This window comes from Calonectris borealis, chromosome 4 (genome assembly GCF_964195595.1).
Source record: "Calonectris borealis chromosome 4, bCalBor7.hap1.2, whole genome shotgun sequence".
Classification (NCBI taxonomy): Eukaryota; Metazoa; Chordata; class Aves; order Procellariiformes; family Procellariidae; genus Calonectris; species Calonectris borealis.
Window position 1 is genome coordinate 84981790 of NC_134315.1, and position 16030 is coordinate 84997819.

The following is a 16030-nucleotide window of genomic DNA, read 5'->3' on the forward strand; positions in this document are numbered from 1 at the left end:
TAACATGCCTTAAAATAAATCACTTGGCGTCAACCTAAGTCAGCATCCGTGTTTCCTTTCGCTTTCATCTTGCATTCCTGAAGACCGTCTCCTGGGGCTGCTTAATGCTCACAAGTGCTCTTCTACTATACGTAGTGAACAAGATAACGCTGTATTCTGCAAGGCAATTTGTAAAAACACCTCTGCATCCGTATCCTCTCCCGCTGTTAGTAAGACTTGAATTAATTCTGCTTGTTCTATTACTGTCATCTTAGTTTCTTTTTTTGTTCTGCTCCTTGAGAAAGGACAAGTTTACCTTTTGTCATGCTGTTAATATTCAGTAGTTCAATAGAATGTGAAAGCAATTCTTAAGTGGAGAAATGTTTGTTCTATAGGTGCAGTCTACAGGTGGCAATTTGGAAGGATTTAGCCTAGAGTCTTCATTAAAGAGGTTGCTTTGTTTTATAGGTGACCCTTAATTCACATGCAACTTGAACGGAATGGTTATACTTGATCTGACTACTGTCTTGAGTATTCATACCATGGGTCTAGGAATTTTTTTTTCTTTGCTCACCTTAGGTCTTAAAAAGGCTCACTGCTGTTTTTCAGATTGTTACAATATAGCTTAGATTGAAATGAATGGCCTCGCTGCAGTGTCATAGGTTTTATTTTTGTTACTTTGAATCCAAGCTTTAATTCTTGACATGGAAAAAAAAGGGGAGATGCCATCTCTTAAGGAAAAAAAAAAAACAACACAAGTTCAGTCACGGCTGGAAAAACAGATTGCTTGAGAAAAGTTGAGTTGGTAGTGAACTGCTACCTGTTGCATTGGAAAAAAAATCATGTGTTTTTCAATAGTCTTTCTTCCACTGACTCATAACTGGAATTTTAAAAAGTGTAAATACTGGTTTGATTGCAGGGAAGGTATTTTTAATTCTGTGTTAACAGGGAATTACACTTACTTGAAGAAATCTCATAGGATAAATCATTAAATCTGAAGATAAGTCTTTTAAAAGCTGGTTTGTTTTCCCCCCAGAATTGTTCTTGAACTGTCTTGAAGTGAGGTGTTTTAAGACAACTGAGAAGAGGAGAATTGTGTTGACTTACTTCACTTTATTCCTAGCTGAGGGCTTTCTAGGACAAACTTGATCCATGTCCCTAGTATTTGGATTTCCTCTTGTACTTAACGTTTCTGTATAATGTGTTCTTTCTGGTTTGTTGCTTGTGACTGTAAAAGATTTAAGTGAGAAGTAAACCACGTGCGTACCTTACTCAGGGCATCAAAGGGAAGATGACTGAATAGCAAGTGGAACAGAGGTTTAATACCTTGAGCGCAATTCCAGCGTTGGGGTGAGACACTGTCTTTAACTAGTTCGAGCAGAAGTTTCACTTCCTTATTGTAACACGTCTACAGTGCAGGTATGGAGTGTGTTATCACTATCCACCCAGGTTTCTGACTACTGAATTTTGACTTCTTGAACTATGATGAGATGAAATGTTGATGTTAACAACACAGGCTATTTAAAATAAATAAAAAAAAGAAAATTTAACTTGCTCATGAGGTCATCGTTCCTATTGAAGATGTTTTCCACTGTATTAACAACCTTTGAGTTGGAACTGTGGTCCTTTTCTGCTTTGTTTTTTTTTGACGTGTGACGTGGGTCTCCGTTTCGTAAATGTTGTTGTATATGAACTATAGCTGAGTAGAGTCACGCAGAGTATTTCTTTTGTTTCGGAGGCTTAAGGGTTCTCTGCTGAAAGTAGCACTAGACTAAATACTTAACTAATTTCTATCATCCGATGTGAGATAGCAGCAAGAAGCTGAAGATCATGTATCATCTCTTGACTTAACAACTTAACATAAGGTGCTGGTAGTCCAGCAAAATAAGTGCTATCGGGTACGTTTACATTTGTCTGGGAACGTGATGCAAGGGCACGGGAGATGCAGAGGATGAAATTGGAAAGCTTTTATCACCGCTGGAAAGGACCGTGGGTTGCTGACGGTTGGAACCCCTCGGGATTTCCCTGTGGAGCTGAGTGCATTTCAGGCCGCTGCTGCAGCAAGGATCACCGGGAAGGAGAGCCTGGAACTGGATCGGCTAAGGCTGCTTATCCGACCGAGCTTCTGTGCTTATTCTTCTCAGGTGGGCGTGGAGAGCCAGCAACAACATATATATCACTGGACGTGCTACGCAGAGGGCAAATAGCTGTGTGAAATGAACTAACGTATTGTCGGGTTCCTCTTATTATAGTCGATAGGAAAACAGTTTAGAAGCACTTCGTGTTAGTCACACTTGGTGTATCTCCTATGAAAAGTATTTTAACGGGTGCTACATGGAAAATTGCTATACACGCTATTTTACGCGTAAATGTTTGTGGAAAATAGGGCTTACAACTTCAGACGGCTTGAGAAAGAATTCCAATGTTCAATCTGAAATAAAACTAACATTGCAAACTGTTCATGAAAAAGAGAGAAGACAACACAGTTGAATAGCCAGTAATGGGGCATTTAGGACATGCACCTAACACGTGGAAAACAGATTCTGCTTCTTGAATGCCTGAAATACTCGATGGTGACAGTGTAAAAATCGGTTCCTGCAGGCAGCATTTTGGAATGGAAGCTTTTGATTCAAGTGCGCGTTAAGCAGCTTGTGTTGTAACATCCTTTGTTAACATCAACTTGAGTGTTTCAGAAACTGAGAAGAGACACGTTTTCTGCTCTCTAGAAAATATATGAAGGACACATCATGAATATAGTGCAGTTTGCTGTTGAGTTGTGGACTGTGGCCTCTCGCTATCTTAAGTTGGTTTACACTAATTCTTTCTGGGATTATACTGGGCTAGATTGCCTTTTGCTTCCCTCAGCTTAATTCTGGAATTCAGAGAAGTGATAAAAGATTTGAGGTAACTCTCAAAATGATACAGATGGACTGTGTGAGAACCAGAGATATTGGGAATTTTTTCAACTGCTGACCTAAAGCCGTCTGTTAGGTGTTTTCTCCTGTGGAGAATCTCAGTGAGCTGTCTTCTGGCTTGTCTTATTGGGATCAGTCTCTAGTTCAGGTCATCTATTTAACTGTTCAACTCAAGGTTTGTAAAACTCACCTTCTGTGCTGTAGACGTGGTGCTTCTTGATCAAGCCACTGCTGTTTATTCTAACATACGTAGGTAACCCCTTCCCAGTCAGCGCATGCGTGTTCACTGGGCGGAGACTGGGGGTGAAAGCAAGTTCAGTTCTGTAGTGACTTCCTTTTGACTTCCAGACTTCCTGCACTCGAAGGCTTGGTAGTGCCTTTAAATGGTCATGATAGGTGTCTGTCTTGGAGTAAGTGCAATTTGGTGGTGTTGCATGTAACTCGCTAGTAACAGCTGGGGGGATCTGGCAGAAAGCCAGCCAGCTGTGTGCCAGATAGCAGCGCGAAAGAAATCGTCTGGAGGCTTGGACACGGTACGTCCCCGAAAGGACTCTGCTGCGATAGCTGATTAGCATTCACTGTGTTACAGCAGAAAAGTGCGTTCTTCTGGCCTGAAGACGTGTGGGTGACGACTGTTCGTTTGGTTACTTTTGGTATACTGCTTCGAAGAAGTTTTCCGATGACTGCAAGTTTCTGTATCGCTGCTTTGGAGCCCTTGGGCTACCGTGCAGTCTAGAGTTTGAAATGAAACACAACTCACTATAATTTAGCAAGAAATTACAAACAGGAGAACAGGAGAAACAAGAAGACTTGAGCCTACTTCCTATACAACACTAAAACAGCTCACGTCATCAGTTCACGTTTCTTCGGCAATGGATGTTTTAGAATTGTTTGTTGAAAGATGCCTAGACCCGCAACTTGATGTGGCTGCTGTACAGTGTTCCAGACTTAGGTAACTTGACAATTAATATAGGTTCATATCAAGATTTGTACTCACTGAAAATACTGCTTATGTTACTTAAAAACCTCTCTTTGGCTGTGGTTTCAGGTACTTATACTACTTGCTGAAACCAGGTTCAGGATCTTTCCCTGTGTCAAGATAATCTTTAGACTTGAGCTTTTCTCGATAACACTTCCAAAGTAACTTGAACTTACTCGCACATCACAAGAATAAATGGTATGTGTGGGCTGCGCCAGTGGTGTGCTTTTTCTCTCCAAAATGATTCCGTGTTTTTTTTCTTTATTTTATTCTTTTCAAATCTTGGAGCCATCAGTCACCTTTCACCTTTTTTTTTATAACACAATTCAACCTATAGACTAATTATTTGAAAGAATATCAAGCAATAGATGCCCGACAGAAGTGTTTTTTTCTCCCATTTTTGTTCTTGAAAATAAAGGTGGTAAGCAGTGAAAATCCATTACAAGATTCAGCAGCTGCTGCTCTGGCTTTTGTCAAAGAAATAGTGCAGATTTAGTTGCAGCATGCCGGTAATCCTTGGGCCTGACATGTGGCAAATTGTTCTGAAATGATGGTGGCAGTATGTTACCAATTCAAAGAAAGCTTAAGGCCCTTATGCCCCGCTCTTTCGCCACCCCCGCAATACCCTAAAATGATGAACCAGCAGAAGGCATGTAATTACTGCAGTTGTTAGAGGGAATTCATCCTCTTATAATCGGATGTCTCGAAAAAGAACATCAGAACAGAAAATTTCCTTGAAGATTTGGATCATCTTATATGATTAAAGATGTTCCACCTGGCTTGCATTTGAGCGAAGAACAATTGTCTCCTAGAAGATGCAAACCTGATTAGAAGTGTGGTAATCCGAACAGTACATTACAAACAGATGTTACTCCACATTTCGCAGCATTTTTTCATAAATACATATCCGAACAATCTCTGCAGCAGTTTAGGTTGAGAAGATTGCATGAAATCAACATGACAGAACACTTAATTTTTGAAATCTATTTGGCCAGAGCATTACATTGTCATTAATGGGGGAATTTTCCCTTTTGGGACATGGTTTCTGTTTGTAGTGCTCTTTCTATTTATTTAGTTTGCTAACTTCTTCAACAGTGAAAGAGGGGCAACTGTCATCTAGAAAAACAAAACAAAATATTCCTGTCATGGGTTTAAAACTGATAGCTTCATGGAGGATATTTTTATTTCTTTGGTTTCGTTTTGACACCGGTCTGCTGCAGTTTTCTCCCTGCTATTGGGACTAAACCAAAGATACTGCAGATGGGAAGGTGCATGGAGAGACGGACTCTTCCGTGAGGTTTGGCTACGTTAGACTATAAAGTGTTTAAGACTAGTATCTTAGACTAATGTCTGGTTGGAGCAGATGGCTCTCTTTGTTTACAACACCACAACACGAACTGAAGAATAAAGAAAGATACTGGCTCTTTCCTGAAAGGTACAAATGTGGGAGCAGTCAGGTCATTACTGTCGAAATCCTTCAAAAATAACAGTGCTTTCTTCAAAACTGTGTAGCAGGAGCAGGTGCCGCTCCCAGCGTCTCCTGACGTGTGCCGCTTGCTTTCCTGTTCAAGTTGTGCATGTAGGGGCATACGTGCTGGTTCTCAAACTCTAATAGTTTGTGAGTTTCTCCTCATTGCAAAATTCGTTGTCTTTTTGATAATTCAGAGTCTGTACACAATACAGTAACATAAATTTCCTGCTGTGATAAAGAAGTAATACTCGTAACTCTGGCAATGGTAGATAAGGAGGAATGTCAGGGCTAAAGAGCCAGAAATTCAGAAGCCCTGTTCAGAAATCACGTGTAGTGAAATGAGGGGTTTGAGGCTAATGAGCTAATAGGCCGTTAATTGCCTGGTGCTGTGATGATGTTACGCCTGGAAAAATAAATATGCTTGCAGTATCTTTGCGTGGCCTCAGAATGGAGATCTTTCAGAAAGCGTTTGCTCGCATGCAGGGACATACCTACAAATACACAGGCTCAACCTTACTTTCCCTGTGTGCTGCTTCATTCTTGCTGTTAAAAAGGGTGTTGTACGCTATGTTCCGTGAGCGATGGCTTAGCCCCGTTGCCCTTCGTAGAACAAGAGGCCACAAAACTGACTCGTGCCAAGACAGACTGCTGCGTGTCAAGTATTGTAAAAATGAGCAAGTACTTCAAATTTTCAATGCTCTTGCTAGCTATTAAAGCACCTTCCATATCTCTGCCTCGGTCACTGAGTAGTGTGCTCAGCATTTCCTTGAAGAGTGGTTCAGAGCTCCAAGTATGTGAACAAAACACGTAGCTTCATGCATAGCGAGGACGCAGTCTCTGCATTTACTATAGAACACGAATCTCCAGCACGTGGGATTGCTCAATGAATTGTTCCTGACGTTAGACTCGAGAAAGGAAATTTAGGATGCTAATACAGATTCCATAAAAGCTAGGTTGTCTGCATGACCGATTCCCAAAATCATTTGCTGCGTATTGTCGGCAAGAATAACAGTTATAGGTGGGTCTATTAGAAGATGTTGGAATGGCTTGTGTGCCGCTACTAATACATTGAGTATGGTTTGGGAAACTGCTTGAAGTGTTTTGCCATGTGTTGTCAGCTCCTGTTTGATGTATGTGATGTCCAGAGAGGTCTGCTACTGAGAGCTAAACATCGCGTGGCTTAAATGACTTGTTCAGCAAGTCAGCAGCTGTTGGTAGAGGTTGGGGTTTTTTGTCTTGTCGGTGTCCTTCGCCGTGTGTTTTCCAGTGAGCGTGACTGTGGCAGCAATTAACAAATAATATTGAAGCTTTTTGGGAAGTCAGGTATATTAGATACACTGTGGTTCAGTTCTTGTCTTTAAAAAAAATTACTTTATAAATTGTTTCCTACATATAGAAGTTACGTACAAAGGTATAATCATTTCTTGGGAGTGTAAGGGAATATTGACATACATGGAAGGTTTGGGTTTTTTGTCGTGTAAGTGGTGTTAACATTTAACCTAGAAATATTTCCTTTCTCTTCTCCTTTTAAATCTAATTGCATTTATGTTCACATTAGTGTTTCAGTAAATATCCGAAACAACAGGATTTGGAAGATAGGGGGTTATATAGTGCAATGTGAAGGCTGTACCTTTGGGAAATCTAAAGCAAGCAGCCAAATAATCCAGATTCTAATTTAGTGCGTAAAGCAAATATGTAGTATTTAAAATTACAGTAGATAAGAAGCAATCTAACACCAGAAGCAAAAAAGAAACAGCTCCAAGCCCCAGTCACCTGATGGTTTTAGTCATTCTGGTCATTTTGTTTTTAAACCCATACATAAAATACATTGCTGCGGAATTTTTATTGTTACTCTAAGTGTAATTGCAGAAGAGCAAAAAGGCTGTGGGATGAACAAATCTGCTATTAATTCCTTTTAAAAAAGGAAGAAATTGTTGTTGTAAAACTTAATATTCTGGTCTAAACTGGAGCGTAGAAAGAAAAAATCTGACTTGGCCTGGAAGTTCCAGGCTAGTTTCCTTGTGAAAGAAGAAATTACCTGAGAAGTGAATCATAGAATCATACAGGTTGGAAAAGACCTCTAAGATCATCGAGTCCAACCGTCAACCCAACACCACCACGCCCACTACCCCATGTCCCTAAGCGCCTCATCCACACGTCTTTTAAATACTGCCAGGGATGGTGACTCAACCCCTTCCCTGGGCAGCCTGTTCCAAGGCCTGACCACTCTTTCAGTAAAGAAATTTCTCCTAATGTCCAATCTAAACCTCCCCTGGCGCAACTTGAGGCCGTTTCCTCTCGTCCTATCGCTAGTTACTCGGCAGAAGTAAAGAGAAATGGTCTTGTATATTACAAGAACAAGAAAGTCACGAGCTGGATTCTGGCTGAAGATTTTTTTCAGAGAAGTAACTGGTGCACGCATCCGTCACCAGCTTTTTTAATCCTGTGAACACATTGAGTTGATTAAATTTCAATAACTGTTTAACAAAGCCATAAATGGAAGGTGTTAATTTTGGTTAGGTGAAAGGGTCAGCGATCTAGCGCAGTGCTGTGAATAGAGCTTGTTAATAACTGCTTCAGTGAGGACCAGCCCCTGTCCGCAAGTCTAGGTCAAATACAGGAGGCAGAAGACGTTTGTACCCAGCAGCCAGGCTGTACTGTGTGTGTTGCACAGTATCTCGCTGGTGAAGGCTGTGAAGTGGGGTACGTGGATGTTTCTGGCCGGGTAAAAGTGAACTCAGCGTGACTGTTAGGTAAGCATAAACGGGTTGTCAGTCCAAGTCCTCACTGGCACAAGCAGAAACCGTTTTTCTGGTCCCCATCTAAAGATTGGTACCCACATAATATTCAGCCTGGAGTGACTGTAATATAGCGTCACGTCCAAGTATTGCATACAAATTTTTGGTTGTTGCTCTGTGTCTGCAAAGAGGTGAATTATGATTGCTGTTATTAGCATCACGTGTTCAATTATACATTCTTAAAGCAGCGTGGCTGCCGTGTGTTCTGTGTCCTAGAGAAAAGGACATCTCCGGAGCAAGTACGCTTTCCCCAGCTGAGATCGAGTGTTTCATTCTTCGTCCTACTCACTCTCCTCAAATAGAAATCCAACAGTCAGTTATGCTCCTGAAAACATCTCTGCGCAGCAGCGGGGCTGTGACATGGGGACTAACTTGCTTTGCCGAAGTCTGATGGGTGCCATACCAATGGCACTGCAGGCTGATCTGGTCTGTGTGCTCTTGCCATCTGTTTTGTTTACCGATGCAAAGTTTTTACTGCTTCCAGTATTTCTAAGGCAACCACCCCACGAAAGAGTCATCAGTGAATTGTTCTCTTAGCTCTAGTTGTCAGATAGCAAATAGTGGGGATGAAGGTGTTGGAGTAAAGTGAATAGATCAATTGTCTTCCCGTAGAGAAACTGAGCTGACAGATCCTATTTAGAAACAAACAAGAAAGCACTTCTCTCAAACTTTAATTAAAGCAATAGCTTTTCTTTGCCTGAATTCCTACACGAGAAGTTAGAAGGGGCTGAATGTGGAGCTTCAGTGTCACTAGCGAAAAAGACATTTTCTAAGCATAGGCTTGACGTGCCAAGGCAAGTATTGCTTTCAAAGAAAAAAAAAAAGTAAGTAAAAGCTCTCCCGTGTCGTCATCACAGTGTGTGCTTTCTTGGCGTTATTCGTGGGGAAGGCCGTGGTGGAGAGAGGCTGTTCGTGCTGTAACTAAGGGGGAGCACTTGGAGAGACCTTTTCGAATGCCCAAATGGCAGTGGCCATCGAGCTCACTCTTGGTGGGATTTCTGAGTCCAAATTACAGTTTTGGTCCTGACTGGGGGGAGGGAGGGAGGGAGTATTTCAAACCGAGACGCGTGTTGCAAAACATCCTTGTCCCTGCATCTCCATTTCCACGTAGTGATATTAGCCGATTACGTTGCGATCTCCCCATAGGGATTGTTGTCTTGTCCCTTCCCCTTTGTATGCCTCAAACCACACCAGTGAGGCAAAAACCCCCACATCTTTGCTGAGGCTGTTGGCAGGCTGCAGGTCCCACTTGTTCAGCTCGTGTGAGGAGTTGGTGCCCTCGAGGGCAGGACCGAGAGATCGTGACCTCGTGTAACCTTCCCTGCGGCTGGGACATGAACAAACGACTTCTCTCTCGCCCAGTCCCTAATTTTCGTAGGCCTTAGAGGAACCTACTTGTCTTGGAGATGTTGTGTAGGATTGTCTCGTGCTATGAAAGCTTGGGAGGGGAAAGACTGGGGACTAACGGAGTGTCATGGACTCGTTTCCCTTTGAAAGTACGTTGAATATGTCAGTATTGCCACACGTATCTGACTGGGTGGTAAGAACTTTAGTGTAGCGGGTCGGTCTTGGAGAACCTTTTCAGAAGGCAACCTTAAGGGATCTGTTTGTCAACAAGGTGCACTTGCTTTCTGGTATACAGAAACTGCACAGCAGACTGGTTGGTAGGCCAGCAGAGCAGAGCCGTCTGAGGTCTGTCCTTGCTGTAAAATGGTACCCGAGATCTGAAGTTAATTATCTGAAATCGCTAAATATTTTTCTTTTGCCTGTGCTGACTGTTTTCATGACTAGAGCAGTTAGTTTGTCAGAACAGACTTATCGGAGCAGAAGCCCTTCAAGAAATAGGTAGTCTGCTTTCGGGGGGGAAACCAACTTTAAATCTTTGAAGCACACTGGCTTCCGTTTCCCTGGAGAGGAGCGGCTGCGTCATGAGTGTGTTTCCAAAGCTGCTTTTAGAGATCCCCCGTGTCCATTGGTCCCTGCTCCCTGCCCAGAAAATACTAGTATTGTATTTCTAGACATCTTGTGCTTGAGGAGAAAGGCTAGAAGGTCTGACTATTGACCAATTTTGAGTGTTGTTTGAAATATTAGATTTGATTTTACCTCATTTTCCTCAGTAGGTACAGAACATAGGTTTGCATCAATTCTTGGTATGTGTGGCTGTGGCGTGTGTGGAATAAGTGTTGACTTTAAGAGTGTATTTCAAGGGTTTTTTTTGCATTTTTCTTCGGACCTGCAGGTTCCCCTGGAAAACAAGCAGATAACTCAGCCAACAATCAAGGAAATAACTTAGGGACCCCAACCAAGGCTGGAAAACTGAGCCATGCTTTTAGAGATCCCCGGCCAGGAAGGAAAACTGCAGAGGGACAAGTGACAAAAGGTGGTGATGAGTCAGAGAGTGATTTTGAATCTGATCCTCCTTCTCCCAAGAGCAGTGAAGAAGAAGAAGAACAGGAGGATGAAGAAGTCCTTCAAGGAGAGAATGGAGACTTCAATGATGACAATGATACAGAACCAGAGAATTTAGGCCACCGACCTCTCCTCATGGACTCTGAGGAAGAGGTGGAGGAAGAGGAGGAAGAGAAGCAAAGTTCTGACTCCGATTCTGATCGTACCAAGCAAAAATCTGGGGAAGGGCTTCTGAGCAGTAGGTTCAGAGATGGTGTGGGCAGCGGTGAAATCAAAGAACCCAGTTCAATGCATATGTCCTTGTCTGAGGTGCCGAGTACCGTAATCAAGGTGAATCCTGGCCAAGAATTTGACGTGTTCGGGGCAGTGCCCTTTTTCACTCTGCAGCCTCAGGCAAGAGAGAAGATGGATAAAGATGCCTCTTCTCAGATGGCTTTTCCCGGCTTGAACCAAGAGCAGGATGACTTTGATGTTTTCACAAAAGCCCCCTTCAGCAAAAAGGTGTCTCAGCAAGATGGCCAGGTGGCGGGAACTGAGCCTCTGCTCTCCCCCACCTCTCCACGGAGCGTCGATATTTTTGGCTGCACCCCATTTCAGCCTTCCCTTCTCCCCAAGACTGGTGGGAGTAAAGAGGACCTGTTTGGGCTGGTTCCTTTTGAAGAGATTACGGGGAGTCAACAGCAGCAGCAGAAGGTGAAGCAGCAGCGTAACCTGCAGAAACTTTCTTCCCGCCAAAGGCGCATGAAACAGGAGGTCTCGAAGAACAACGGGAAGCGTCACCACGGCACCCCAACCAGCACGAAGAAGGCGTTGAAACCAAGCTACCGCACCCCTGAGAGAGCCCGCAGGCACAAGAAAGCAGGCCGCAGGGACTCGCAGAGCAGCAACGAGTTCCTGACTATCTCGGACTCCAAAGAGAACATCAGCGTTGCGCTGACTGACGGCAAAGATCGAACCAACCCTCTGCAGACAGACGAGAGTCTGCTGGATCCTTTCGGAGCTAAACCCTTCCACCCGCCGGACTTGATGCGGCATCCCCAGCATCAAGGGTTTGGTGACAACCGCGGGGATCACGGCACGGTAGTAGTGGCTGGTAGACCTAGGCAAAGCTCCTTGCACGGAGCCATTCACGGCAGTGACGGCCTGAAAACAGATGACTTTGGTGCAGTACCCTTCACGGAACTGGTTGTGCAGAGTGCGCAGAGCCAGCAGCAACAGGCGCTGGAATTAGATCCCTTTGGAGCAGCTCCGTTTCCTTCCAAACAGTGAATGCTTCCAGTGGGTTTCCCCCCTCCACCTCTCCAAGTTACTTAATAGAGGTTTTAATTAGTGGAGTAATTTATCTGGTTGAATTGACAAGGACATGGGTTGTACAGTTTGTTCAAGTTCAAGAAGGCGTGGCCAACTTGCACGAAGAAAATTAGAAAGATGGCAAATGTTTATTTTTTTTGTTTGGAGAAAAATAGAAAAAACAGACCAGGAGCATCATTTTGTTATGACAGATGGCTCCCGGAATGAAGAGAGAAATCAAATATGAATCGTTGTCCGTCACTGACTTTGGGCCCTGGGACGTAGTGTCATTCTGCACTTTTGCGTTGCCTCTTCAGTCCTCTGTGATGTGCTGAGATGGAGGGAGGGGCACGGGCAGAGATCACACGAAGAACATTTTCCGTACGTACAGGTAGGCCAATGGAACTGTGGTGGTCCTTCGCGTCTCAGCTGCAGTAGACCTAAGAACGAAAATATACCAATATCCAGGTTGATCTGCTGGAAATAGTCGAGTCTTTGCTTCCGAGGTGAAAACTACCTTTATTAATCTTAAAAATAAAGAAGCCAAGTCCTCAAGGGGCTGTGGCCCAGAATTCCAGAGCACGGCTATGGCTTGGGACCTGGTAGACATCTATGCAGCTGCAGAGTTGAAAGGCAGATTATTTTTTTGTGTGCCTAAGCGTTCAAATTTTATTTCTTTTTTTTACAGTAAGTGCCATTAATGTAAAATAGCAAACTGGAAGTTTAGAGTTAAAACTAAAGATACGGAGAACATAACGGTTTGCGAGATGAAAAGCCTGAATGTAGGGGAGTAAACCAGAAGGGACGCAGCCAGTGTTTGCAGCACTTTGAAGACTACTCAGTACGCTGGGAGGACAGGCTGCTTTACAGGAGGAAATCATTTGGCACGTATGGAGTATTTCAGATGACATATTGTACAGTTGACTGTGAGATGCAACCATCAGACTTATTAGATTACAAATTGGGATTTGTGTCTGATTCCTCTTGGATTTTTATTGCAAAGAAAACGTGTATTCTTTCAAACCTGTTGTTTTTTTAAACAATAACACTTTTATGAAATGACTGTAACCTAATGTTCTTTTAAGTTGTTGTGAATCTATTATTGTACTTAAGTGTATTTTATAAGAAAGTTTTGCTAAATGCACTGAGCTTTGAAGAAACTTTTCTGAACCTGGATTTGTTTCAGAACAGAAGCAGTAAGCAGCAGGTAGCTTGCAGAAGCTGATCGCAACCGTACCAGTAAGCTGCATTTCACACCACGAAGCCTTACAGGCAGGACTCCCGTCCTGCTGCACGGTACCTCTGAGACACTAGGTGCACAGACGTGGCTAAAGCTCGGGAGCGTGCGGTGCCGGTAGGCGATGGGAAGGCGATGTGAACAGACTCATCGAGGACAAGATTTCGTTACCGTGTTGTAGAAGTACGTGCCGCGTGTAGGCGGGGCGGCTTCTCTGCTGCCTCGCAACTTGTGCCAAGCCACGTACACCCTCTGCAGAGCGAGTACGAATCGGGACGGTCCAATTAGTCTGCCTTTTTTCCATGGCAGTCCTAAAGAGGAAGTGGAAGGAGGTAGTTCCTCTACTTGTCTCAACTTTATATCCTGCTCTACTGAATGCTGATGAGTAGATCATTGGATGTTTACGTATGCAGGACATAAGCATTCGTGGTTGTGTGTGCCTGTGTCCCCCCCCTTTCACAGGAGGTCAAGTGAAATATTTAGGGTTGTGGATTTTTGTTCAAAGTCTCCTGCTGGTTATACAGTCGTCCTGAGATCTGTGAGGGTGAGGGGTGGATCCCTTACACTGTTTGTTGAAAACAACACATTAAAAACATGTCACTTGACTCCTTTGGGGGTTGGTTTGATAAAACGCTCCCGCGGATATATGTGAGATTGCTTCCCCCTGTCCTGGAATTGGAAAGTAGCTCATACGTATCCGTACATCTTCATTACCTTCATCTTCCTCGTTCTCATTTTTCTCACAGAGTGAAAGTGAAATATTACAGCAGTGCTTGGTTAAGTATGCCTTTTTCAGGCTTAGAAATTAAGCTCTTAAGAGGTTATGAGTAGAAATATTTCAACTCTATTTGCACAGGAGTTTCTTAGGCTTTATTACTGCTGTTCTCACCTGGGTTTTTTGTGCCAAAGGCTGTAAGAAGCGCGTGCCAAGGTTTGTAGCATTTTCTGATACTCAGGTTAACTGTTTTGTGTTTTGTGGGTTTTTTTTTTTTTCCCCTTCTCTCTGCGCGTGCTTATGAGCTGCCTTCCTGCGCTTTCTTTCTGAGCTGTTACTGACCTGCCTAAAGACCTGTTGGAACAGAATGTTGTTACAAATGGGGCAGGTGGGTGGAAACAAAACGAGAATAAAACAACAGGCAACTGTTGTCTTAAATGTTGTCTTAACCCGTGGTCTTAAATGCGGCTAGTCCTCGCCGAAACCACGCTGCCGCTACTTTCCCTGGTGGAAAAGCAACTTCAGGGCTTGCTCGGCCCTTCCCTTGCCAGAGGAAAGGGATAACAACGCGCATGGGACTGGGGCTTAGCTCCCCTGCCTGAAAGGAGAGGTGGTTCGCTGTTGGACGCAGAGGGAGAAGGCTGTGCATCGGCAGACTTAGTGTGGGCCTAAATATTCAGGTAACTGAAGATTAGAAGGAAGCGTGTTTGGTTTTTGTCTGTTTATCCTGAGGCTTCAGGCTGTGGAGCGCTACACGTTTTCCTTGTGTGGCGGGTTGGTTTGTTTTTTGGCAGAGGGTCTGTGAGTGGTTATATTGCAGTACGGGGAGGCTGAAGTGACACTGTACGCGGAAACCAAGAGACGAGATGAAAGCAAACTGTAAACCCAAGTTACTCTAAAACTAGCATAATGCCTCTGGCTGCTTATAGGTTAGGGCCGATGATACTTGCTTTCTAATGGCCTTAATAAACCTTGTTCTTGGTATTCTAGTTATGAAACAGGTTTTTGCATAAACGTAACTTTTTTGTTGCTAGAGTTAAAATGATTTTATCCTTGTGGCTGAAGAGAGATTAGTATGCCTCGCTAAGTTGACTTTGCGTGGTATAGATCGTTTATACGCAACTAAACCCAAGTTTGGGTTTAATTTCGGCTAAGATCCACTGCTCAACAGAGACAAATTGTGGTACTGTTGGGGAATGTGACATCCTTATGCCTTTATTTGGTGTGTGTGCGTGCTCACGTGTGTGCTCGCCATGGAGCGTACCGTGACCTTACCTGACGTACGGGAGAGACCTTGCTGCGCTAGACGTGCACCGTACTGTCTGTGAAGACAATAATGGCAAGGTAAGGAACTGACATTTCCCTTCCAGCAGAAAATACCGATTGATTTTCACAGCTTTTGTTTCGGCGTGTTGAATAACTGAACCACAGGCCTTTTAGCATCAGCTGCTTGAGAGAGAGATTCTGTGAAAAGGTACTAAGAAGCCCTTAATGGCTGCGGTCACTGAAAGAAAAATAAGATAGTCGTGTTTCTCTGCAGCCTCCCAAACGGCCTTGAGATGCGCGCAGTTGCTTTGGCTGACCTGCGTAATGTGGGACCTGTGAAAACCAGCTTTGGAGGAAATAACTTTTAATCATTCTGGGTGTCCCAGTTAGTAAAACCAAGTACTGTGAATATATTTGCTACTGTGAGAATAAGAGTTTATCTGGAGTTTTTTATACTATATGGTGTATTTTTATATATGAAAGATATATATAAAATATACACATGCTCGCACACATCATGTATCTCTTGGAGTTGCTGTGTTTTCCGTAACACGGCAGCCACAATCACTTTTGTGTGACTTTAGGGAGCGAATATGAGTGAAAGCTGCAAACGAAAAACAAGTGCAAAGGGTGGCTGCTGTGTTACTTTTGTGTAGTGCTTATTTTGAAAGGAAAAGCAAGGAAATTGTGTGTATAGCTAAATTCGTGACTAAGGCATCACCTAATATTAAAGAGCATAAAAACTATTTTAAAATTGCTGGCATTCAGCTTTTAAGTGCACTTTCCTGAACTACACTTCCATTTCTTGTTAGATTTCAAGTTTCTAAAGCTTTTTTGTGTACCACTAAACAGAGAACTTTAACTTTTTTGTGAAACTGATGTACGTCATAAAATACTTGCAGTTGTTAAATAAACAAACAAACGTGATAACGGTGACTTTGCAGATCTCCTTAAACATTGCATTATTAAGT

At 43.2% G+C, this 16030-nt stretch overlaps 1 protein-coding gene across 9 annotated transcripts in view; it reads left to right on the forward strand.

Annotated features, from left to right (window-relative positions):
• The window catches only part of BMP2K (BMP2 inducible kinase), a 66584-nt gene extending 50589 nt beyond the window's left edge, over window positions 1-15995 (forward strand). For 6 of the 9 annotated variants that reach the window (XM_075150436.1, XM_075150439.1, XM_075150438.1 and 3 more), the window contains one exon: window positions 10382-15995. In XM_075150436.1, coding sequence (XP_075006537.1) covers window positions 10382-11820 — 1439 coding nt within the window. In that variant the 3' untranslated portion in view covers window positions 11821-15995. The remainder of the gene's footprint in view (window positions 1-10381) is intronic. The other 3 variants (XR_012673669.1, XR_012673670.1, XR_012673671.1) reach the window with 3 other exon arrangements.
• Window positions 15996-16030: the final 35 nt, after the last annotated feature.